The sequence below is a fragment of the Canis aureus genome, chromosome 10 (genome assembly GCF_053574225.1).
Source record: "Canis aureus isolate CA01 chromosome 10, VMU_Caureus_v.1.0, whole genome shotgun sequence".
Taxonomy (NCBI): Eukaryota; Metazoa; Chordata; class Mammalia; order Carnivora; family Canidae; genus Canis; species Canis aureus.
In genome coordinates this window covers 68076566-68101651 of record NC_135620.1, presented here as the reverse complement: position 1 = coordinate 68101651, position 25086 = coordinate 68076566, and the positions used below count along the sequence as shown (strand labels likewise).

Below are 25086 nucleotides of genomic sequence, written 5' to 3'. Positions count from 1 at the left end.
CTTCTCCCTCTGCCTGTGTCTCTGCCTCTCTGTGTGTGTGTGTCTTTCATGAATAAATAAATAAAATCTTAAAAAAAAAACAAAACCTTATGTGCTGTAAAAAAAAAAAAAAGAGCCCCATTCTCTACTCTCCTCCTTCTATATGCAACTATTATGATGTGTTTAATGTATAGTTTGCCTTTTTTGTAAATGTTCCTGCATAAAGTGCATTGGGGGATATACATTTATGTATTTATGTATTTATGTATTTATTTATTTATTTATTTTAAGATTTTACTTTTAAGTAATTCCTACACCTAACATGGGGCTCAAACTCACAACTCCAAGATCAAGAGTTGCATGTTTCACTGACTGAGACATTGACTGGGCATATACTTTTGAGTTTAATTTGAACTGATATTGAGTTACATGCCTCATTCTGTTCTTTTCTTTTCTCAGGCAGCATTGGGTTTTTAGGATCCATCCACATTGCTTTTTTGTGCATCTAACCCAGTGCTTCTTATCACTACACTATACCTCACCGTGTGTATTCACCACTTTTCATCCATACATTCTGTGATTGGCTGAATTGTGTTCCCCTAAAATTCATATATTGAAGCCCAACCCCAGGACCCGAGAATGTAATCATATTTGGAGATAGGACCTTTAAAGAGGTCATTGAAGTTAAATCTGGTCATAAATGGATGACCTCTGATTTACAGGATTGTATTTGGACATAGGACCTTCAAAGAGATGATTAAATTCAACAGAGGCTGTTAGGTGGGGCCCTAATCCAATATGACTGGTGTCCTTACAGAAGAGAGACACACCAAGGATATGTGTGCACAGAGAAAAGCCATGTGAGGACACAGAAGGAAGGTGGCAAGCCAAGAAACGTGGGCTCAGAAGAAGCTACACTTGCCAACACTTTGATCCTGGAGCTCTAGCCTCCATAACCATGAAAAAAACTGAAATTTCTTTGTTTAAGCTACCCTTAGGTATTTTGTTATGGCAGCCCTAACAAGCCAATATACACTCTCAGAGACACCCAGATTTCTTTCAACTCTTCTGTTGAAAACTCTTCAAGCCAACAAACAAACCAGCTTTCCTGCAAAACTGACAATACTGTAAAACTAACATCTGATTATTACTTAATGCTGTTTTATGTTGAAAACTGGGAAGTCTGTCTCCTGGAGAATCTTTCACGCAGTGCCTTGTTAAGCCCAGCAGAGAGAAGGAAGCAATCCTATCCCTGATGACACGTGATTGGTCTGGGTAACCCAGGCTCACACTGTTCAGTCTGCAAGTGGTCTGAGGTTGGTTTAGAGACATTTCAACCAATGAGAGGAAGAAGACTCTTGCTAGGAATTTTGTAACATGGTTTTCTTTCCCTTAGGTTAGTGGAGCTTCTGCAGCCATTGCGTCACCAGGAGGGAAGCAAGCCTTAGGATTCTGCTGATACCACAGAAAGTAGTGTGTAAGGATGAAATATGCCAAATGACGATTCAGGCACACCCTGAAGCCCATCCTACTTCTGGACTTTCCAGTCACATGAGCCAGTAAATCTCTCTTATTTTTTAAGCCAATAGGAGTCATCTGTAACTTGCAAAACAACAACAACAACAAATTTTCTCAATAATACAGGCAGGTGCAAGGGTGCAAATATGAATAAAGTCGGATCTCATCCCTTGGGGGGCATACATTCATTTGCACTGATCAGAGGAGCAAAAAGTGAATACGACAATAACAAGTTCTGATGTTGGCTTTGGGTAACAGAAACGCACAGAGATTAATGGCAGGAATGTAAATTGCTGCTATATTTTTGGAAAACAATGTGGTAATATACTAGGCTTATTAGCCCCAGGCTGGAATGGAGCTCAGTGCAAAGTCGGCTTGAGATTCTTTCTCTCCCTCCCTCTGCCCTTCATCTCTCTCTCTCTCTCTCTCTCTAACAAATTAATAAAAAGTAGAAAGCTCCGCACTGTGACCCTGTGTTTTCTCCTCCCCGCCTGAGCAGGGAAGTCGTGGCTGGTTCTCCCGCACAGCAGCTTTGCCCCGGGGTCCCAGTTAGGAAGCTGGTGCAGGTACAGCTCCACCGGGTGGGGCTCGGGTGGAGGCCTGTGCTCTGGGACGCACCCCTCCACACACACACACACACACACACACACACACACTCTGGGACGCACCCCTCCACACACACACACACACACACACACACACACACACACTCTGGGACGCACCCCTCCACACACACACACACACACACTCTGGGACGCACCCCTCCACGCACACACACACACACACACACACACACACTCTGGGACGCACCCCTCCACACACACACACACACACACACACGCACACACACACCGCGATTTACCCGCCCGGGAGGAGCAGCACCGCCCCCGGGAGGCCCCACCCCCGGGGCGGCCACACGTCCAGGCGGTGGGCGCCGGGCTGCAGAGCCCCGACCTCCTGCCGGTCTCGGACGCGGAGCTGCGGACTCCGGGGTACACGGCCCCGCCCCGCTATTTTTCTCGCCGTTTCCAGAGCTGCGGACGGTTCGCGCGTCGCTCCGCCGCTGCTCCCGCTAGTGACCGGCGAGTCCCGCGCTGCGAGCAGAGTGGAGCGAGGCCCTGCGTGTTCCCGGAGAGGTGAGACGCGCTGCACCGACCGACGGACGGACGGACCGACGGGCCCGCCTGCGAGCCGGGGGCGGCGGCGGCCCGGGAACCTCGGCGCCTGCGGAGCGGGGACGCGAGGAAGGAGGAGGGTGGGGTCGGAATTCGGTTAGCGGGCACGATGGGGGCGGGGCGGGGCGGGGGGAGGGCACGGGTGGGTGCAAGGCAGGGGACCCGGGGGGGCATGGACGCGTGCGGGGTGGGGGGGCCCGGGGGACGGGCACGGGTGGGTGCGGGGCGGGGGGCGCGCACGGACGGGGGCGGGGCGGGGGGTGCCCGGGGGGAGGGCACGGGTGGGTGCGGGGTGGGGGGGGCCCCGGGGAACGGGCACGGGTGGGTGCGGGGCGGGGGGCGCCCACGGACGGGGGCGGGGCGGGGGGTGCCCGGGGGGAGGGCACGGGTGGGTGCGGGGGGGGGGGCCCGGGGGCGGGCACGGACGGGTGCGGGGATGGTCCCGGGGGCCCTGCGCTCCGACCCCTTGGGCTGGCGGGTGGGGCTCTCCCCGAACTTGGTCCGCTCCGGGGGCTCCCAGACCCGCAGCGAGGCCACCCGTCCGCGGGGGCTGCCTCTGCGGGAAAGGAGGCAAGTGGAAGAGCCGGGCTGCGGCCCCGCGCCCCCCCCGCCCCCCGCGACCGCCCCGCAACACAAAGGCCCGGGCGCCGCCCCCGCCCCCACGGGGGTCGCGCCTCGGTGCGTGTCGGGCCCAAAGACACAACCAAGCCAACGAATAGGAAAAGGAAGAGTTTCACTTGCAAGAGTAAAGGAGAACAGCAGGGCTACTTCGCCAAGTCGTGTCACCCCGAAAAACAAAGTTGGGGAGGTTCTAAGCCAAGGGTGCCTGCGTATTCATGCGGGGACTGGGCGAAAAAGAAAGTTCCGGGGACGCCCGGGGGGCTCAGGTGGCCCAGGGCGTGACCCCAGGGTCTGGGCATCGAGTCCCGCGTCGGGCTCCCTGCAGGGGGCCTGCTCCTCCCTCGGCCTGTGTCTCTGCCTCTTGCTCTCTCTCTGTTTCGCATGAATAAATAAATAAAATCTTAGAAAAAAAAAAAAAAGAAAGAAAGAAAGTTCCGTGTGGGGCGGGGGCGAAGGCGCCCTAGGTGGGCGGAGCCCGGGTCCTGGGGGATGGAGGCCTCGGGGTGACCAGTCTGCGGGGGTCCAGGGCCCCGGTGCCCGCCCGCGAGCGGCGGAGGTCAGCCTTCGCTTTGAAACAGCGAGGTTGGGAAGCAAAGGAGTCCGATCACCGATTCGTGGCCTCTGATTTGCTTGGGCTGTGCCCAGGCCAGGCAAAGACGTGAGTTCTTGCGTTCCCTTTCTTTCCAGAAAATCCTGAACGACGGAGGTTTCTTGCATTCCCTTGTAAATCTAACACCTCCTAGGAAGCTCTTGCGGCGGAGGCTGGGTAAGTAGAGGCAGCAGGGCAAGGTGCCAAGCATAGCCGAAGGCCTAGAATGAACTTCTCTCCTGTGGCGGGAAAGCTGTGTCCGGTTTCCTTTTCCGGGGACCCCCCTCCCTCTTTGCTGCTTACACTGCCAGCGAGCAGGCCTGGGGGGGCGGGGGGGGCGCAGGTGCTGCGGGGCAGGTGGGTCCCAGCAAAGTGTCCTGCTCGCCCAGCTCAGGGCGGCCTGAATCATCTTTTGGTTTCCTGCGGAGGCAAGTTTAAACCCTGGATTTCCTTTTTGGTGCCAAAGTAAACTCGCCCCCGGGCGGAGCAGCAGCGCCCCGCGGTGGTGTTCGGGAGGATCAGACTGTCTGGCGGCCTTAGAAACTTGCTCCATCCATCTCACGGGGGAGCATGGACCTCTCTTAGGTTCTTTGTGTTTGAGCCTCAGGATTTGTTTTATGTGAGGTGAGGAACAGAACATTTGCACACCAGGTAGTTGTCCAGGGCCCTCGTGAAACCCAAGAGGTGGCTGGGAAGGATTTTTCTTTTCTTTTCTTTTCTTTTCTTTTCTTTTCTTTTCTTTTCTTTTCTTTTCTTTTTTCTTTTCTTTCTTTCTTTCTTTCTCTTTCTTTCTTCTTCATGAGAGACACAGAGAGAGAGAGAGAGGCAGAGACACAGGCAGAGGGAGAAGCAGGCTCCCTGTGGAGAGTCTGATGTGGGTGGGACCTGACCCCAGGACCCTGGGATCACCACCTGAGCCAAAGACAGAGGCTCAACCACTGAGCCATCAGGCATCCTGGCTGGGAAGAATTTCTGTGTTGGTTAACATTTTTCCTTGGAAATTTCTGGGGAAGCCTCGGTTTCCTCATTTGTACCCTGGCAATGATAAGAATGCCTATCTTAAAGGGAGTTTATGAAGATAAAATGAGATGATGACTGTGAAGCTTAGCACAGGAATAGAAATGCAATAAATACTTAATAAATGTGGTTGGTGTTAAGTGATAATGAAGAGAAGTAGATGATGAGTAGACCCTGCCATCTGGCTTCAAGGCCGTGGCTAGGAAGTCCTAATAATCCAGTCACATCAGGCAGCCCAAGTGACTCAGCAGTTTAGCACCGCCTTAGGCCCAGGGCATGATCCTGGAGACCCAGGATCGAGTCCCATGTCAGGCTCCTTGCATGGAGCCTGCTTCTCCCTTTGCCTCTCTCTCTCTCTCTCTCTCTACCCTCTGTGTCTCTCATGAATAAATAAATAAAGTCTTAAAAAAAAATGCAGTCACATCGTGGCAGTTGACTACATGCTTACTGTGTTCCAGGAACTTCAAGATGGTTCATGCTAAGAGCTGGACTCTGAAGAAGCACTTTGAAGGCAGCCCTACTCATAGTAACTTTGAGTTAAAGACGGTTGAACTCCCGTCCTTAAAAAATGGAGGTAAGTCATAAGATTTGAGCTGGAAAAGACTTTCAGTTAGCCTTTGCTGCATAACAAACTACCTCAAAATTTAGTGACATCAGGATATCTAATCTCAGGATGGACCTCACTTCTCTGTCTGGTGCTTAGCAAGCTTTCTGTAGAGATGCGGGCCTCAGTCCTGCTAGTTTCTAGTAGGCTGTGAGCTCTTTGTCTTCACAGTGTTGGCAAGTACCTTTCAAGCCTCTCCTTATACCATGTTGGCTAATACACGAAGCACGTCGCACAGCCAAGTCCCGATTCAAGGAGTGACACATAGACTTCTTGATGGGAGGAGTGGCAAGGAGTCCCCACACAGCGATTGGAGCAATTTTGCACTCTATCACAGAGACTTTTCAAGGTTTTCTGGGTGAAGCCTTGAGGTCATGTGGGAGGATCCCTCTGATTTCCTTCATCAATGAAAAGGTACATTGTTCATGACTTTGAGCAGACCTTGGGGAGGATTTCCTCTCGGTCCTGGCAAGCCTGATGATTGGGTGAGCGAGTGGGGTAAGCAGGGCCTAGCAGCCATGTGCAGAGCTCAGACTTATCCTATGCACAGACAGGAGAGAAAAACTCTCCTCCTTCATTGAGGAGTCTCCCATCCCATTGGGGGAAGTGGAAGGACAAGGCAAAGGGGAGAGAAACAGCAGCACACTCTGTAACGTGTTTGGAGATTAGCCTTGTAGAGAGACAGCACGGGGTGTTTGCAGGCAGGTAGGCAGGCTTTGAGGAAGGCGCACACAATCAAATAGCACGCCAAAGTTCAGTCCCATCTAAGTTGGGATAGATGGCCAGGACTCAGATTCAGAATTCCAGAGAATGTGCATGAGGGTCACTCCAGCAAAATGTATATTCTTTAATCCTAATGGGGGCTGTCAGTGAAACCTCATAGGAGCGCTGCAACCTAGTGCAAATGATAATGAAGAGAAGTTCATGATGAGTAGACCCTGCCATCTGGCTTCAAGGCCGAGGCTAGGAAGTCATAATAATCCAGTCACGTCATGGCAGTTGACTACATGCTTACTGTGTAAGCATGCAGGTTCCTTAACCTAAGCCTGAATAAAACAAAACTATAATAGCTGGGAATCTCCTGGAAAATAACCCATGTAAAGCATGGAGTGAGTGCTAAGTAAATAATAGGATGATGATAATGATCTGGGCTGGCACCCTCTGGTCTCTTCAACAGCAAGCACAGATGGAAGAAGGGCAACCCTGCAGCGGAAGGATGATCTGTGTTTATTTAGAATGCCAAAGTCAAGGAAGGCATCAAGCCTTGAGTCTCTCTCTCTCTCTCTTTTTTTTTTAAGATTTTATTTATTTATTCATGAGAGACACACACAGAGAGGCAGAGACACAGGCAGAGGGAGAAGCAGGCTCCCCACAAGGAGCCCCATGTGGGACTTGATCCCAGGACCACGACCCGAGCCAAAGGCAGACGCTCAACCACTGAGCCACCCAGGTGCCCTGAGCCTTGAGTTGCTAATTGCCTGTGGAATGCTTTATTTTATAGAGGTCCTGCTGGAAGCTTTGTTCCTTACCGTGGATCCTTACATGAGGTATGATTTTTCCTCCTAAAAATTCATGTGTTGTGTTTTGGACCCTGTTTTGAAATAGTCCATCTTTTAAAATATCCAACTGATTGTCATTTCCCCCTGTTGCCCCAGTATGATTCAACGATAAGATTCATGGATGCTCATCTTTGCCAGCAAAAAGATGTCTTTTTGGGATTTTATGGAGGCTCATCACATAGGCATGGTTGGTTAAATCATTGACCATTGACAACTGAGTAAGCCTCCAGCCCTTCCCTACTTCCCGGAGGTCTGGGGAGGGGGCAGTGAGAATTATAGCCCCTCTAATCCGGAGTTCGAGTTGGCTTCTGGCAACCAGCCCCCCTCCTTCGGGGCTTCGCAAAAGTCACCTCGTTAACATAAAAAAAGATAACTTTATCAACCTCATCACTTAGGAAATCCCAGGAGTTTTAGGAGCTTTCTGCCAAAAATAGGATATAGACAGACTATATTAATTCTTACTCTAAATCACAGTATCGGGATCCCTGGGTGGCGCAGCGGTTTGGCGCCTGCCTTTGGCCCAGGGCGCGATCCTGGAGACCTGGGATCGAGTCCCACATCGGGCTCCTGGTGCATGGAGCCTGCTTCTCCCTCTGCCTGTGTCTCTGCCCCTCTCTCTCTCTCTCTCTCTGTGACTATCATGAATAAATAAATAAAAAATCTTTAAAAAAAAAAAAAAGTAACTAAATCACAGTATCTCCAGGATCACGCCCTGGGCTGAAGGCGGCGCTAAACTGCTGAGCCACCCAGGCTGCCCTGGGTTATGTTTTAAAAGTTATTGGTAGAAACTCATCCATAGTGGAGCATGATGGTAAGATTCTCATGTTCCTTTCACTGGAAAATGCTCTCAGAATGCCGCTTTGGGGTGACAGAGCAGAACTACCACTAACAGCTCTCCTCCTGCATTTCACCAGGTTTTATTGCCTTCACGTCTCAACACACACTTTCTTGTTGATTTTTCATGTGGCCTGAACTCAAGATGGTTTTCTCCAGATGCTCTTTTATTTTTTTTAAAGAGAGAGAGAACACGTGCAAGAGTGGGGGGTGGGGAGGGAGCAGAGGGAGAAGGAGAGAATCCAAAGCAGGCTCCACGGTCAGCATGGAGCCCCAGGCCATGCTCGATCTCACGACCCCCAGATCCTGACCCCAGCCAGAATCAAGTGGGACATGCAACCGTCTGAACCACCCAGTCGCCCCTCCCCAGATGCTCTATGTATTAAGAATTTTTTTTTTTTTTTTTTTTGCAGAGTGGCAGCCAAAAGATTGAAGGAGGGTGACATGATGATGGGGCAGCAAGTGGCCAGGTATTTGTGTGTCTCAGTGCTTGAAAAATATGTCTGTCCTCTATCTCCTGCTGGGGTCTCTGTCTATGACTCCTACAGTTTCTTTCTTTCTTTTTTTCTTTTTTAAAGATTTTATTTAGACAGCCCGGGTGGCTCAGCGGTTGAGCTTCTTCCTTCAGCCCAGGCCATGATCCTGGAGACCCGGGATGGAGTCCTGCGTTGGGCTCCCTGCATGGAGCCTGCTTCTCCCTCTGCCTGTATCTCTGCCTCTCTCTCTCACTGTGTCTCTCATGAATAAATAAATAACATCTTTAAAATTTTTTATTTATTTATTTATTCATGAGATACACAGAGAGACACAGGCAGAGGGAGAAGCAGGATTCCCGCGGGGAGTCCGATACGGGACTCGATCCCAGGACTCTGGGATCACGCCCTGAACTGAAGGCAGACGCTCAACCACTGAGCCACTCAGGCTTCCCAGACCCCTATAGTTTCTTCAGCCCATGGGGTTCACTTCAGTCCCTTTTAGGAACACCAACCATGTAGCATCACATCCCTTGAAAGAGGTTTCCCATGTCTTAATGTGCTTTATCTTTCAGAGTTGTGGAAAGTAAAAACTCAGCCTTCCCAACAGGAACTGTGGTAGTGGCTTCTTCAGGCTGGACATCACACTCTATTTCTGATGGGAAAGATCTGGAAAAGCTGTCTGCAGAGTGGCCAGACACCGTACCAGTGTCTTTGGCTTTGGGAACAATTGGCATGACAGGGTGAGTTTCATGGGTGTATATTTCATTTGTTTAAATACCTGACATTCTGGTTTTCCAAAATAGTTTGTCCAGAATATGGTCAACAAGAAGAGACTTGAGTCATTCTAGGCTCAGGGACTGGTTAGAGTAGATGATAGGACCAAGAAGGGAAGAAGATGGGCTAGAGTTAGCCTTGGACTGAAGGAGAGAGAAGGAAAATGAGGCTAGAGACCCCCTGGTCCAGAGAGGAGCAGTGAGGAGCAGCAAGGGGCATGATCCTTCTCTAGCAGCTGGCAAATGGTAACACAGGGGAACCAACTCCTTCTGTCCCTGGAAGCATCTTGGCTTCATTCTTCACTCATCTCTGCCTCCATTTCAGAGTTTAAAGAGGGGAAAGGAATTCATTCTGGCTTGGCTTTTCTTTTCTATACTGTCTCATTCCCCACATTTCCTTATGCACATCTGAATTTCCTGAGGTATAAAGGGATCTGAAGTTTAAATAACTGAAACGAGTCATAAATATGGTTTTGAACAGTCACTTAGCTTGACACAGACTTGAACTACTCAGGAGTTCCTTGGCCTTATCCCTCAAGAAGACTCCTGATCAGTTCATCCTGTCACAGCTGCACTTAGGACCTCAAGTTTCCTCTTACGGCCTGGAGAAGCAAGGTCAATTGAATTCTTTTTGTTGGAGTTTCCCCCAAAAAAAACGTTTTTAGCCTGGAATTCATGAATTTCCTTTCTTTCTCTAAGTTGTATGATCTTTTCCTTCCTTCTTCCCTTCTTCCCTCTCTCACTGTTTCCCTCATTCCCTCCCTCCCTCCCTTCCTTTTTCAACCTTCAGAGGACTTCTAAAGAATGAAATGGAAATTCATACCCCAAACGATCAGCCTCTAGCCAAACCAGTCCCTGACACCCCAAATTCATATTGCACTCAGAATATGATTTCCTCAGAACTGCTGTGGCCAAGAGACAATATTGTGAGATTGGAGGATGCTCAATACTTCTTACTTTAATAAGCGGGTCTTCAACAGAATTATAGTGGTTCTGGGTCCTGCCTGCCTGCCTTGTACCCTCTACTAGTGAGCTCTTCCTCCCACCGTATTATCCCATCCGTCTTTCTCTCTAAAGTGGGCCAGTAAAAATAAAATAAAAAATAAAATAAAAAAAATAAAGTGGGCCAGGTGGAGGAATGCAGGGGTGAAGGGAGACATGAGAAAACCTTGAAGCCAGTCTCCCATGACTTCGTTGGGGAGAGAGTAATCTGTAAAGTAGTAGGAGGTTTGAATCCTAAACAGAGCATAATTTATTCCTTTGCGTGTGTGTCTCATTCACCTGTTCCAAGCCCCTGAGGACTGCACTTTTACTCCAAACAATCACCTTTATTCCGGCGGTTCTCACTGATGGGGGAGGAGGAGTTATGCCTTGTTTCTCACCTCCTATGACACACCGTCCATTTCTTGAGCATGCCTGCCATTATGGACTACTTACCAGTGGGATGGGTCAACGCCTCAAGAACACTGGAACTTCTGCTGTAGACTATAAAAGAAATTGAACTCTGAAACCTAGGATGTCTTATAGCTGTCCAGGTTCCAGAGATTTAACATTCCCCCCGAAGGTTACATTATTTCCTTCATTGGACCCCTGTGAAGCTGGAGGGGTTCATGTGTTTTGCTCTCCAACAAAGCAATTTTGTTATTTAAATCCCCCTCAGGGATCCCTGGATGGCTCAGCAGTTAAGCGCCTGCCTTTGGCCCAGGGTGTGATCCTGGAGTCCCGGGATCGAATCCCACATCGGGCTCCCGGCAGGGAGCCTGCTCCTCCCTCTGCTTGTGTCTCTGCCTCTCTCTCTCTGTCTCTCATGAATAAATAAATAAAATCAATAATAATAATAATAATAATAATAATAATAATAATAAGTCCCCCTCAGACCAAAGTGTGCCTTTACTTTTTCCTCTAAGATTTCTTTACTGTTGGCTTTTCCACCTTACCTCCTTTCCATTTTTAGAAGGATGTGATATTTCGGAAAGGCCTTGTGTATCCTAGGTCAACATGTCTAATTAAAGGCTGGTTTTAGAATGTTCTAGGACAGAGATTGGGGTTGGGAGGGCCGTCATGGGTGGAATGTCACAATCAGAAATCCGCCTTCTCCTTCTCGTCTGAGGTTATGCAAACTTGCCTGGCACCGTCTGGCTTCAGCATTCATTAAGGCAATGGTTCTCAGTTGCTTACATTCATAAGAATCACCTCATCATATAACGTTCAGGTCTTCACGTCCCAGAATTTCTGAATCAGTGGGTCTGAGGTGGGGCCTGGGAATTTAAATTTTAATAAAACTCCCAAGTGATTCTGAGGCAGGTGGTGCTCCATCCAACTTTCGAAAAACACTGTGGGAATATTAGCTTTGGGGTCCTCAGAAAAAAGTGCACATTTCTGTGCCTTTCACTGCCTCACCTTCAATGTCCAACTCTAATGGGTCCCCAGACATACTCAAAAGCAGATGTATAGTTTCTGTCTCATATAGAAATAATTTTACATGAACTTGTCTGAAATTTTGCAAGCGGCTTGGCAATTGCCATAGTGGATATAGATTTCACTGACTCAGACTCGGGGTGCAAAGACATAACTTAACATTTTTCTACTACTCATCCTATCTCAAGGCTGCACCTTGGCTTGTGTAGTAAAACAGAGCCTCAGTTAATGAGTTATAGGGGAAAGCAACAAATCTATCCACGTATCTTCAATTCTCTTCCCTCAGACTAACAGCCTACTTTGGCCTCCTTGACATCTGTGGTGTGAAGGGTGGAGAAACAGTGATGGTTAATGCAGCAGCAGGGGCAGTGGGCTCTGTGGTGGGGCAGATTGCTAAGCTCAAGGTAAGTGTCTTCTTCTGGTACCAAACATTGACTCAATACCCAGGGTGTGCACGGGGAATACAACAGTGAGCACAGCAGACCTTCCCTAGTGTCAGGGAGTTTAGTTTGGTGGGTCTTGTTTAGAAGTCAAAGATACATTGACAATATAAGAGAGATTTCTGAAGAGTCACTCTCATTGTACCAATACAGTCTCTAGTCTCATCCTGAAAGTGATTTTTGGAATGCTCTCTAGTTCCTGATTAGACAGGATCAAGTCCAATACTTTAGCCCAAATCGAATAATAAGGGGACAGTCACCGGGAGAGCTGATAAGAGGGCTGAGATTCCCAGAGCTGGGACCAAATTATAGTCTAAAGGACCACTGTCCCAAAAGATAGCATGCAAGTCACTGCAAGAGAAGCCCCAAAATAAACAAGAGAGTCAAATAAATAGATTGTCAAGCCAACAAGTTAAAACGAACAGCAAAGCACATAACCATAGACTGGGATCTATTGGTTGGTCAGAGGCGAGCTGAAGCTACAGTTGGGTATAAGCTGATTCAGGGACTAATTTCACCTAAGGGCCTATTGGCCCATTATGATATCTTCATAGATGTGGCTCAGCACGTAGGAGGGTGTTCCTGGGGAAGCTGACCTTACTAGACTGGGAAGAGGGGAGGTTGGTCCATGCTTTTGGCTTATAAATGGTTTCCATTTTTTCCTCCCCATTTAGGGCTGCAAAGTTGTTGGAGCAGCAGGGTCTGACGAAAAGGTTGCCTACCTTAAAAAGCTTGGATATGATGTTGCCTTTAACTACAAAACCATAAAGTCTTTGGAAGAAACTTTGAAAAAAGCCTCTCCTGATGGTTATGATTGTTACTTTGATAATGTGAGTGCAAATTGGGCTTAATATCTTATTTACTAACAAAGTACTATACAAGAGAATATGGTTCTAGAGTTTCCACCTAAAATATATGAAGAAAGTATGGGTGACTTTAAAAAAAAAAACAGCTTTATTGAGATATAACTCGCCCATTTTTAAAGTGTTGAATTTAGTGTAGTATATTCATAGAATTATACAACCATCACCTCAATCAATTTTAGGATATTTTCATTATTCCCTCCTGAAAAATCCTGTACTCATTATAGTGACTCCTCATTTCCCCCAAAGAGTGGTCTTTTGTGACTGGCTTCTTACACTATACATGTTTTCAGGTTCATCCGTGTGGTAATGTGTATCAGTGCTTCATTCCTTTTTGTGGCCAGGATATATTCCATTGTATGGATATACTACGTTTTGTTTATCCACCCATGAATTGATGAGCATCTGAGTAATTTTCACTTTTTGGCTCTTATACATAATGTTACTATGAGCATGCACGATCAAGTTTTTGTGTGAACGTATGTTTTCATTTTTCTTAGGTATAAACCTGTAAGTGGAATTGTTGGGTCACGTGGTAACTCCATATTTAACATTTTGAGGAACTGACAAAAATTTTTGCAAAATGGCTGCACTATTTTACATTCTCACCAGCAATATATGATGGTTCCAATGTCCCTACATCCTCACCAACACTTACTATCTCTCATTTTTATTGTGGCTATCCTCGTAGGTTTGAGGTAGTATTTCACTGTGGTTTTGATCTTTATTTCCCTAATTGTTCATGATATTGGACATCTTTTTGTGTACTTAACGGCCATTTGTATATTTTTTGAGAAATGTCTTCAAATCTTTTGCCCATTTTTTCAATTGGCTTATTGAGTTTTAAGAGTTCTTCGTGGGATCCCTGGGTGGTGCAGCGGTTTGGCGCCTGCCTTTGGCCCAGGGCACAATCCTGGAGACCCGGGATCGAATCCCACGTCGGGCTCCTGGTGCATGGAGCCTGCTTCTCCCTCTGCCTATGTCTCTGCCTCTCTCTCTCTCTCTCTCTCTCTCTCTCTCTCTCTGTGACTATCATAAATAAATAAAAATTAAAAAAAAAATCTTAAAAAAAAAAAAAGAGTTCTTCGTAAAGGTTCTGAGAAGTCCCTTATCACATATACTCAATTCTCAATATTCCTGGTAGTTTTTTTTGTTTTTTTGTTTTGTTTTGTTTTTTTTGTTTGTTTGTGTTTTTTTTCATCAAGTCCCCACAAACCCGGAGCCATTGCTTCTAGGGAAAGTATGTACAAATACATACATGTTTCACCTTGATTACAATCTTAAATCCTAAAAAGAACTCTTCCTACAGCTTCTATTTTCTTCATTTTTCAAAAGAGAAAGGAGTTCAGAAGTGGAAAGAAGCTTGCCTGAGGCTTACCCAGAAACCCATTCTTCCAGAGTTGGGATTCACACCCCATCCAACCAGCCCCAGAGCTGGAGCTTTTTGAACTACTCTGCACTGCCCCCTATTGCCTTCCCTCCCTGGTAATCCCTCCCGAGAGCTGAAAAAAGAAAACAGAGCATTGGCCTTTTTTTGACCTTAGCTGGGAACTTTGTGTCTCTTTCACTGCCTCTAGGCATGTCTCCAAATGGACAGGCAAGCTTGTGTTGATTTTGGGGTTATAAATAAATGTTAGCAAGTAAGTAGTCCCATTCTCAAATATGGAATACACTAATAAGGAGGATTGACTCTATGTGGTTTGCAATTCTTCTGTGAGTTGCCTTTCACTTTCTTTTTTTTTCTTTCATTTTCTAGATAGTGAAAGAAAAGCATCCTTTGAAGCACAAAAGCTTTAAATTTTAATGAAGCCCAGTTTTTTTCTCCTGTTGTTGCTTAGGCTTTTGGTGTCCTGTCTAAGAAGGCCTTGCCTTCTCCAAGGTCACAAAGATTTACTCCTGTTTTCTTCTAAGAGTTGTATGGTTTTAACTCTTAAACGTAGGCCCATGATGCATTTATTTTAATTTTTGTGTATTGTGTAAGAAGGGGTCCAATTTCATTCTTTTCCATATCCAGTTATTCTGCACCATTTGTTGAAAGACTATTTTTTCCTCTTATTGCATTGTTTTGGCACTCTTGTCAAAAATCAATTGACCATAAAGTAACAGTTTATTTCTGGACTCTCAATTCAGTTCTACGGATCTATATTTCTATTCCCACACTTTCTTAATACAGCTTTGTAGTAAGTTTTGAAATTGGAAAATGTGAGTCTTCCAACTTTGTTCTTGATGTGGCTTTTGAGTATTTATTCCATGCTTTTAGGTAGGAGCAATGAGATTATTGAATTGATCAGAGTATGTTCCTATCGTCAAAGAGAAATCCCAGCCTCTCCTATCTTTTTCCAACTGCAATTTTCTGCACTGCTGTGCTAATTCAATTAGGTGTTTTTTTACTTCTAAAATAAATTTTATGAAATGATGGTTGTGACTTACTGATACTTCTGAATCTTCTAGTGCTTAGATTACTTAAAGTCAGTGATTTTTTTTTCTTCCTCTCTGTTTAGGTAGGTGGAGAGTTTTCAAACATTGTTATTCCCCAGATGAAGAAGTTTGGAAGAATTGCTATTTGTGGGGCCATCTCGACATATAATAGTACTCGCCCACTTCCCCCAGGTAATGAGCTCATGCACATGAGCTTTCACAGATGTAGAAAGACTAGACAAGGAGAAGATTTACAGACATGGCATAGGCCAGTGACTATCAAAATGTTAAGACTTCCTGATAATTCTTGATGAAATCGTCTTTATTAAACTAAAAATATGTAGTTTCATATATTTGTACTAAATAGCTTATATTACATTTTTTGATATATAAAAATAACAATCTGAAAACAGACAAATGTTGATAATTTTAAAAGTTTTCATTTTTTACCTGTTGTTTTGGGTAAAGGTGTGAAAAGACAGTCATGATCTGATGTAGAAACAGAACACCTTGGTCTGGCTGGTGCAATATTAGGGTTCTTTAAGATATTGAAGACAGGGCAGCCCGGGTGGCTCAGCGGTTTAGTGCTGCCTTCAGACTGCCCTCTCCTCTCTCCCATCTCCACAGAGGTCCAAAAGCAGTGTCAGCTAAAGAGCTATATTCCTTGAGTCCTAGTTCTCTGAGAGATGTTGTACAGGCCTCTTATTATATGGATGGGAGATGAATGGCCAAGAGGACCAGGGGCTCTTTAAGTCCTATTCACCAGAGTCTCAAAGTCAGGTCTTCTGAACTCTTCATACTGAGTCCTTCTCTATTACTACAATTTTTTAAAAGATTTTTATTTTATTTTATTTGAGAGAGAGAGAGGGAGGGAGGGAGCTGGTGTGGCAAGGGGGAGGGCAGTGGCCAGGCTAGAGAATCTCCAGCAAACTCAGTGCCAAGTGCTTGGGGCCCAATCCCACGACCCTGAGATCAAGACCTGAGTGGCAACCAAGAGTGGGTCACTCAATCCACTGAGGCACCCAGGCACCCCTCCACAATTCTGTGCTGTTGATGAGATACAGATTTACCTGTGGTCCAAAAAAAGGAGGAAAACAGAGCAAAAAGGAATTTTGGAGCGTGTCATCGGGATCTGGGATGATAACCATAAATAAATTGGGTATTCATTCTGTGATAGGCTTCACTCATGCGAATGAAACCCTACAGCCCTGCTAGTTAACGACCCACAACTGCATTCAGACAAGTGAGCAAGAGTGGAAGGAGCTGGGAAAGGACAGCTTGTGGATTCCCTCTTGGTTGTGAAAAATCAAAGACACTAACTTCTCTAAGAAGAAGACTCCAGGTGCAGTTGGCAGTCTTATTGTTAGGGACTTTTTTTTCCCCTATATTTTTCTAACTGATGCTAAGCTAGAATCATGGGAAATCTGCTGCCTGCCCACTTGAGCAAAGCTCCAGGATGCATTTTCTTGACCATAGTCCAGTTAGGTACAGCCAAATATTTTGGGTCCAGTAACTTGATCTAGTCTTTTTAGCAATTAGAGTTTGGAAGTTCAGCTGCTCAGATAGGTCTTTGGGGCATCAGCTGGCCTTGTCCATCCGTTTTAGATGAGATCCTGCGCTGCCTCTGATCTCCAGAAATTCTAACATATTACATTGTTAGGATAGCCCAGGGGGTAATTAATTATTTCCCTGGCTTTAATGCCACATTAAAAGGCCACATTCTTTTTTTCTCTTTGATTGATGGGTTTTAGCCTTTTTTAATATTTAAATTCAGTTAATTAACATATAGTATATTATTAGTTTCAGAGGTGGAGTTCAGTGATTCATCGGTCTTATATAACACCCAGGGCTCATTCCATCATGTGCTCTCCCTAAAGCTCATCACCCAGCCCATCCACCCAGCCTCCTCCTCCCCAGCACCCCTCAATGTGTTTCCTATGATTAAGAGTCTCTCATGGTTTGTCTCTCTCTCTCTGATTTTGTCTTGTTTTACTTTTTCCCTCCCTTCCTCTCTGCTAAAATGTCACATTCTCGTTGCTCCCAATAAAGAAACCATATTCCCATCAGTATGGATAAGCCCAGAAATAGTATTTCATCCTCTTCCAAGATGAGGAAATGAGGCTTCCAGTCCTTAGCCCCAGAAGAAGTACGGTTGGCGTGGATCTTCTGAAGAAGCACTCCTTCTGCAAGAGCAACCTAGCATTTGGACGTGCCGCTCTCTTGTGTCGCCCTCACGACTCACTCACAGGGTAGCCTGGTGCTTCTTCCAGGCTGGTGGTTCCCAAAGTGTGGGCCCAGGACCAGCAACGTCACCATCTCCTGAAAATTTGTTAGAAATACAGATTCTTGGGATCTACTCCATATCCACAATCAGAAATTTCAGGGGAGGGCCAGAGACCTCTTTCCAGAAGCCCTCTGTGTGATTCCCACGCATACTACGTTGTGAGCCTCCTGTTTGCTCTACTCTTGGTATCTCAGAACGGCTAGGGCACGGGTGGTTAGGATTGCTGAGCCCCTTCACCTCTTCTTTCTTGGCTCTTAGGCCATGGTGGACACTAGATTTTTTTTATATCTGCTTTGAGAAGAGAACAGGAGATAGGTCTATGCCATAGGACAACAGTAAGCCATAAAAGAAGAACACACTGAGCATCGGGAATATCAGGGTATTTAGGCTTGAGTCACACATTTTCACAGGTTCTCCTTTGGGGCCTCCTTCTGTCCTGCAGAACTGTTTGGCAAGTTTTCGGTGGGCCTTGCTCCTGGCATGTGAAGGCTGGACGTTCCCCGTGTAAGGACTCTTGAGTGTGTGTCAGTCACAAATTAGCTCAGCTTTACGGGCTCTACAACAACACAGATTTATTGTCCTATAGTTCTGGAGATCAAAAGTCTAAAATGGTCAGCAGGGCTGAATTCTTTCTGAAGGCTCAGAGGAGAAGCTGTTTCCTTGCTTTTTCCAGCTTCCAGAGGTTGCCTTTATTTCCTGGGTCATGGTCCCTTCCTCCATCTTCAAAACCAGCAACACAGAATCTTCCAGTGTCTCTCTCTCTCTCTCTTTCACTCTGATCTGTGTTTCCATCATCCGTATTTTTTCTTCTGACTTTTCTGCATCCCTTACAAGGACCCTTGTGATTATATTGTGCTCCTCTGGATTATACAGAATCGTCTCTTCATCTACAGGCTCTTGACTTGATCATACCTGCAAAATCCCTTTTGCCATGTAAGGAAAGGCATTCACAGGTTCTGGGAGCGAGGATACGGCCGTCTTTGGGGACCATTACTTTGCCTACCACAGAGGCCCCTGTGTCTGATCCACAGGGATCAGAAAAGAGTGGAGAGGGATCCCTGGGTGGCGCAGCGGTTTGGCGCCTGCCTTTGGCCCAGGGCGCGATCCTGGAGACCCGGGATCGGATCCCACATCGGGCTCCCGGTGCATGGAGCCTGCTTCTCCCTCTGCCTATGTCTCTGCCTCTCTCTCTCTCTCTGTGACTATCATAAATAAATAAAAATTTTAAAAAATAAAATAAAATAAAACTTAAAAAAAAAAAGAAAAAGAAAAGAGTGGAGAAATCTAGGAGAACAGTGACGTGATTTGTACTGCTTGTGTTTTCACCAGGGCCACCTTCCTGGACCCTGTCATCTAAATGTGTCCTCCTGTTCACAGGCCCACCCCCGGAGAATATTATCTATCAGCAGCTCCGCATGGAAGGGTTCATCGTTAATCGCTGGCAAGGAGATGTCCGCCAGAAGGCTCTGAAAGACTTGCTGACATGGGTCATAGAGGTAACAGGCTCCAGAGCCACTGTCTTGGTTGTACACTAGATCTCATTCCCTTTTTTTTTTTTTTTTTTTTTCTCTCATTCCCTTTCTACACGATAGGTTCCATCTCCACCGCGGACACAAGTTTCTCGGTTTCCCCCTTTATTTTTTTTTTCTAAGATTATTTTTTTTTAAGATTTTATTTATTTATTCATGAGAGACACAGTGAGAGAGAGAGGCAGAGACACAGGCAGAGGGAGAAGCAGGCTCCATGCAGGGAGCCCGACGTGAGACTCGATCCCAGGTCTCCAGGATCACGCCCTGGGCTGAAGGCAGCGCTAAACCACTGAGCCACCCGGGCTTCCTGGTTTCCCCCTTTAGAACAAAATCCCAGAGTGTTGTTCACACTCACTGTCTGCAGTTCCTCTCTTTCCATTCTTTCTTAAACCCACATAATCAGGCTTTTACACTCTTGCCATTCCACCAAAATTGCTTTTGTCAACATTGACGGTGTCCTCACACTGTGAACTGCAGCGGTCAGTTCTTAGCATCACTTGGCTAGGGGACTGCTTGACAGAGGTGATCCCGCTCTCCTTGGGCACTTTCTTCCCCTGGCTCTTGGTTTTCCTCATAGATTCGTCCTCCCCAGAGGACCTCCTCCTCTGTTAGCTTCTTTTCTTCTCTCCAAATTAATAGTAGAGTGTCCCAAGGGCTGGGACTGGGCTTCTTTTCTTCTCCACCCACAGTCTGCCCATCCCTCACTTAGCTCAGCCAGGCTCTTGGCTTTAAATATCATCAGTGTGCTGACAGCTTCTAAATGTCTGTCTCCAGCCTGGATCTCTCCCCTGGGCTCTCAGCCGCTCAACAGCTGCACTTGAATGTGTAAGACACATCTTCCACTCAATACGTCAAAAACTAAATATGTCTTGATCTTTCCTGCCAGAGCCATTCCATATACAGACCTCACCATCTCAGTTACGGCAATTCTATCCTCCTAGTTGCTCAATCCAAAAACCTTGAAATCATCTTTGATTCTTTTTTCTCTCATGCCCACATCTCATCTGTTGGGAAATTCTGGGTGGCTCAACCTTCAGGCTACCCGCAGGATTTGACCAGCTCTCCCACGTCCCCTGCTGCTGCCCTGGCCCAGGCCGCCATCTGCTCTGGCCTGGATGTTAGAAGAGCCTCTGTCTGACCTCCCGACTCTGCCCCAGCAGCTGCCAGGGTGATCTTTTAAAGCATAAATCAAGCCCTGTCATTCTTAGGCTCCAAACCCTGAAAAGTGCTCCATTTCACTTAGAATCAAACCTACAGGGCTGTACAGGATGTGACCTCTGTTACCTCTCTGATTTCATTTCTTAGTGTTCATCCCCTCGCTCGCTCTGCCCAACCCCTCCCCACTGCCCTCTGTCCCTCTAACTGCTTCCTTAATTTGATCATTTCCCTCAGGTCTTTGCTAAAAACTACCTTCTTAATGAGGCAACTTTTAAAATGGTCCGATTTTATTTTATTTATTTGTTTTTTAAAAGATTTTACCTATTTATTCATGAGAGACACAGAGAGAGAGAGAGGCAGAGACACAGGCAGAGGGAGAAGCAGGCTCCATGCAGAGAGCCTGACGTAGGACTCGATCCTGGGTCCCCAGATCAGGCCCTGGGCTGAAGGCAGGCACTAAGCACTGAACCACCCGTGCTGAAAAATGGCCCTTATTTATTTATTTATTTATTTATGGCCCTATTTTAAATTGAAATCCTCTCTCATTTTTTTTTTAAGATTTAAAATTTTATTTTTTTGAGAGCACGCGCACATGAGTGTGTGTGCGTGTGAGTGTGCGTGCATGCGAGCCGGGGTGGGGGGTGGGGAGAGGCAGAGGGGGAGGGACAAGCAGACTCCCGCTCAGGCAGGAGCCCATTGAGGGGCAGGGTCCCAGGATCCTAAGATCACAACCCCAAGATCATGACCTGAGTGGAAACCAAGAGTCAGATGCTTAACCAGCTGCGCCCCCCAGGCATCCCTGCAATCTCCCTTCATTCTTGATCCTCCTTAGCTTACTTTTACCCTTAGCAATTATCGTCTTTTAGCATGACACATACTATAATTCACTTATATTTATTGCCCATCTCCCTCTTGTGAGAATGTAACCTCCACGAAGGCAGTAACATTCGTGCATTTTGTTTTCTTTTCTTTTTTTTTTTTTAAGATTTTATTCATTTACTCATGAGAGACACAGAGAGAGAGAGAGGCAGAGACACAGGCAGAGGGAGAAGCAGGCTCCACGCAGGGAGCCTGAAGTGGGACTCGATCCCAGGACTCCAGGATCACACCCTGGGCCAAAGGCAGGTGCTAAACCGCTGAGCCACCCAGGGATCTCCCTCGTGCATTTTGTTTTCCGACGTACCGCAGCATCCAGAGTAGTGTCTCGTTCAGTGTCAACACTAGACGAATATTGTTGAATAAATGTTGGAGGGGCATATCTTTGTGCCGCAGCTCTTCCAGGTCCAAGTTCAAGTTCGGTGTCTTCTTGTAGCCATGGCTTCGGAGCCACAGGAAGACACCCATCCCCTTGTCCTGTGCTGTGATATACTCTCCCAGAACTCTGAATAACCAAGGGGCATTACTCTAGTTTTAGAGGGGAAAGGTGGTATTACACCTCTAAACTCCTGGCTGTGTCATCGTTTCCCAATTCACAGAAATAGATTGCTCCCCCGGCAGCCACTGGAGATTGGTGTTTTTCCCAGGCTAACGCTTGGAGTGCTGAGCTGGGCTCTTTCCAGGAAGCTGAGAAGAGCTGAATGATTTTTAAGTCCCCAGTGTGGAGCCTCTTTGTCCCTCTTGGTGAAATCTGATCTAGCCCTCCCATAATCACAGCTGACGACAAGAAGCCACCGCGCTGGTGTTCCTAATGCCTCCTAACAGAGTGGGCCAATGGTAGTTTTGTTTTCAGTAACTTGTGACTTGGCCTAATTTCTCTCCCATCTACTTATTTTTTTTTCTCATCTCCTCCCCTTCTGAAAAATATACTTTTCTTTTAGAACAGTTTTAAGGAAAAAAATAACAAAATTAGTACAAAGACTTTCCACATGCCCTGTGTTCTGTACCTTAATCTACTGTATTATTAACACTCTACTTTTAACTTTTAAACTTTCGGTTATAGCTTTTAACTCCTTTCCAGGTTCTTTGCCTCCTTTATTTTACTTTTTTTAAGATTTTATTTATATATTCATGAGAGACACAGAGAGAGAGGCAGAGACACACAGGCAGAGGGAGAAGCAGGCTCCATGCAGGGAGCCCCATGTGGGACTCTGTCCCGGGACCCAAGGATCATGACCTGAGGCAAAGGCAGATGCTCAACCACTGAGCCACCCAAGGCCCCTCTTTGCCTCTTTAGAACAGGAACGAGCTGGCGCTTTCTAGTCAAGAGTTCAAATCCCTGCCCTCTATACATATTAATTAGTGGAGTGACCCCAGGCCAATAGCGCCTCCATAAATCCATCACGAGGGGTAGGCCATCACTGGAATACATTAGGAAAGTAAGTGATATCGGCTAACTCCAGTCTCCACATAAGATCCCTTAAAAAACAAAACAAAAACCCTTGAAAACATAAATTAGTCCCACTTAGTAGACTGTCTTGTAGTAGAAAGGAAAATGAAAAACCGTCACTAAATGAACCCTTCCCTCCCACACTCCAAAGTGAATGTTCAACATATATTGAAAGAATCTGGGCTTGACGGGAGGACAGATTATTAGACTGCCATGGTATTTACATTTGCTGAACAGGCTCTTCCTCTTCAGGGGTCAAAGAGGTAAGGATGCTACGTCCTGAAGCTACTGGAAGAATTAAAGCAGATAATCCCCTGGAATGGGGGCCCCTTTCTCCATCTTCCACATCTTCTGAGATCACTGCATTATTAAAATTTTCCATGTAATTTACTTAGAAATTGCTTAATCATTTCCTGGGACATTCTTATTATACTGTGACCTAACGCCTATTATTAAATTGTTCGGTGTACTCTGTGGATCACGCCCCCAGACTGACTCTAAGGTCACAGAGGACAGGGCCTCCATCTTAGATTTCCAACCTGCCTGCGGTGTAAACCAGTAAGTGTGTTGCTATGATGGGAAGAGTGTATCAGTTAGAATATGAAATTAATCTGTGATATTTGTTGTTGTTTTGATGCAGGGTAAAATCCAGTACCACGAATACGTCACTGAAGGATTTGAAAACATGCCGGCTGCATTTATGGGAATGCTGAAAGGAGATAATTTGGGAAAAACAATAGTGAAAGCATGAAAAAAATGACACATGGAATCTAGAAATCATTTGGATGATGACAATTTCTTTCTAACCATTTAATAAAAAATGTATACTACCTTCATTATCTAAGAAAGAGTCATTGTAATGAGTTTGATCTACCTTATGAAACACATTTAAGTGGAATGTAATTAGAACAGGGGTGAAAATTACGTAGTGAGCAACAGCCAGTCACCTCACTCCCTGCTACACTCCTTGTGGGTTATGGTACAAAATAATGGTTTAGCGTAAAAAGTTAACTGCTTCTGTGACTTTAGAGTTCTGATTTTTTTTTCTTTTTCTGATCTGTAAAGTGAGGATAGTAACATCTGCTCTATATACGTATTATAATTTACTTCAAATACCAGCATGGGTGTGCCTGGGGGACTGACATTAAGTGTCCAACTCTTGACTCCCACTGAGGTCATGATCTCAGGGTTGTAGGAGCCCCATGTCAGGGTCCATGCTCAGCAGGGAGTCTGCTTGAGTATTCTCTCTCCCTCTGCCCTTTCCACCTCACTGCACAAGCTCTCAAAAAAATAAAAAATAAAAAAAATGGGCAGCCCTGGTGGCTCAGCGGTTTGGCACTGCCTTTAGCCCCGGATGTGATCCTGGAGACCCGGGATCGAGTCCCACATTGGGCTCCCTGCATGGAGCCTGCTTCTCCCTCTGCCTCTCTCTCTTTCTCTCTCTGTCATGAATAAATAAATAAAATTTAAAAATAGGTTTTAAAAAATAAAAAATAATAAATAATAAAATAAGTAATAAATCTTCAAGACAAAACAAAACACCAGCATAATGCCTGGCCTGTATTAGGTACACAGTATTAGCCACCTCCCTGCAGAAATCACTGAATTTGAAGCCATCAGGTTACCACCCAATTGCTTATTACAGGAGAAGAAATAAACATTGCTAATGTGTGGGGGTCTCAGGGCAGCCCACACTGCTCCTCCGCATTGGAGTCTAACATGACAGACCAAGGAAGGGACACAAAAGCTACAAAAAGGTAGCACATGGGATTATAAGCCTATAAAACTGTGAGACTTACTATTTATTCATGAGAGAGGCAGAGACACAGGCAGAGAAGCAGGCTCCCTTGGGGAGCCCAATGTGGGACTCGATCCCAGGACCCCGGGATCATGCCCTGAGCCTAAGGCAGATGCTCAACCACTGAGCCACTCAGGAGCCTCTCCCACAAACACTAAAACATTACTGAGGAACACAAAAGACTTGGCACATTTGGGAGGGTACCATGCTTTTGGACAGGAAGATTCAGAATTTTAGCTGTCAATTCCGTTGATCATTTCTGCCTCCAAATAGAGTAGGGGTTAAATCAGACTACAGTGAAAACATGGGAGAAGTATGTGAGTATGTGAGTGTGTGTGTGTGTGTGTGTGTGTGTGTGAGAGAGAGAGAGAGAGAGAACCCTCTGGAAGGATGTAATAAACTACTGATAATATGATTTGTCTCCAGGGCAAAGAACTGGGAAATGCCTGAAGGGCAAGGATAAGAAAGACACTTTATACTATATAACCTTTTGTACCTTTTGAATTCTAAATCTTACAAATTATTTATCTGCTATTAAAAAATACAATTAAAAAAATAAAAGCTCCTGCCCTCCTGAATCCCCATTCCATATGGGGAAAGTAAAACGTGTGAGATAAAACTCAGGCAAGTATGAGAGTGCCCCCACCCAAGATGTGTGCCTCTGCTGTTTTTGTTTGTTTGTTTGTTTTAAGGATTTTATTTATTTA

General features: G+C 46.0%; 1 protein-coding gene across 2 annotated transcripts; it reads left to right on the top strand.

Annotated features, from left to right (window-relative positions):
• Positions 1–2375: 2375 nt before the first annotated feature.
• Positions 2376–23417, top strand: PTGR1 (prostaglandin reductase 1). 2 transcript variants are annotated; one of them, XM_077912895.1, is made up of 10 exons: positions 2376–2633; positions 5358–5473; positions 7005–7050; positions 8310–8366; positions 8945–9112; positions 11850–11967; positions 12678–12833; positions 15368–15476; positions 18946–19064; positions 23222–23417. In XM_077912895.1, the coding sequence occupies exons 2-10, from the start codon at positions 5368–5370 to the stop codon at positions 23330–23332; spliced, it is 990 nt and encodes a 329-aa protein (XP_077769021.1). In that variant the 5' UTR covers positions 2376–2633; positions 5358–5367; the 3' UTR covers positions 23333–23417. The 2 variants fall into 2 exon arrangements, with proteins under 2 accessions (XP_077769021.1, XP_077769020.1); XM_077912894.1 differs by lacking the exon at positions 2376–2633 and adding an exon at positions 3799–3951.
• The last annotated feature ends 1669 nt before the right edge of the window (positions 23418–25086 follow it).

Excerpts from the sequence above, each read along its gene's own strand:
- PTGR1 (XM_077912895.1), top strand. The coding sequence starts at position 5,368 with ATGGTTCATGCTAAGAGCTGGACTCTGAAGAAGCACTTTGAAGGCAGC. Across the intron at positions 11,968-12,677 it reads GGCAGATTGCTAAGCTCAAG|GGCTGCAAAGTTGTTGGAGC; the intron begins GTAAGTGTCTTC and ends CTCCCCATTTAG. Across the intron at positions 19,065-23,221 it reads TGCTGACATGGGTCATAGAG|GGTAAAATCCAGTACCACGA; the intron begins GTAACAGGCTCC and ends GTTTTGATGCAG.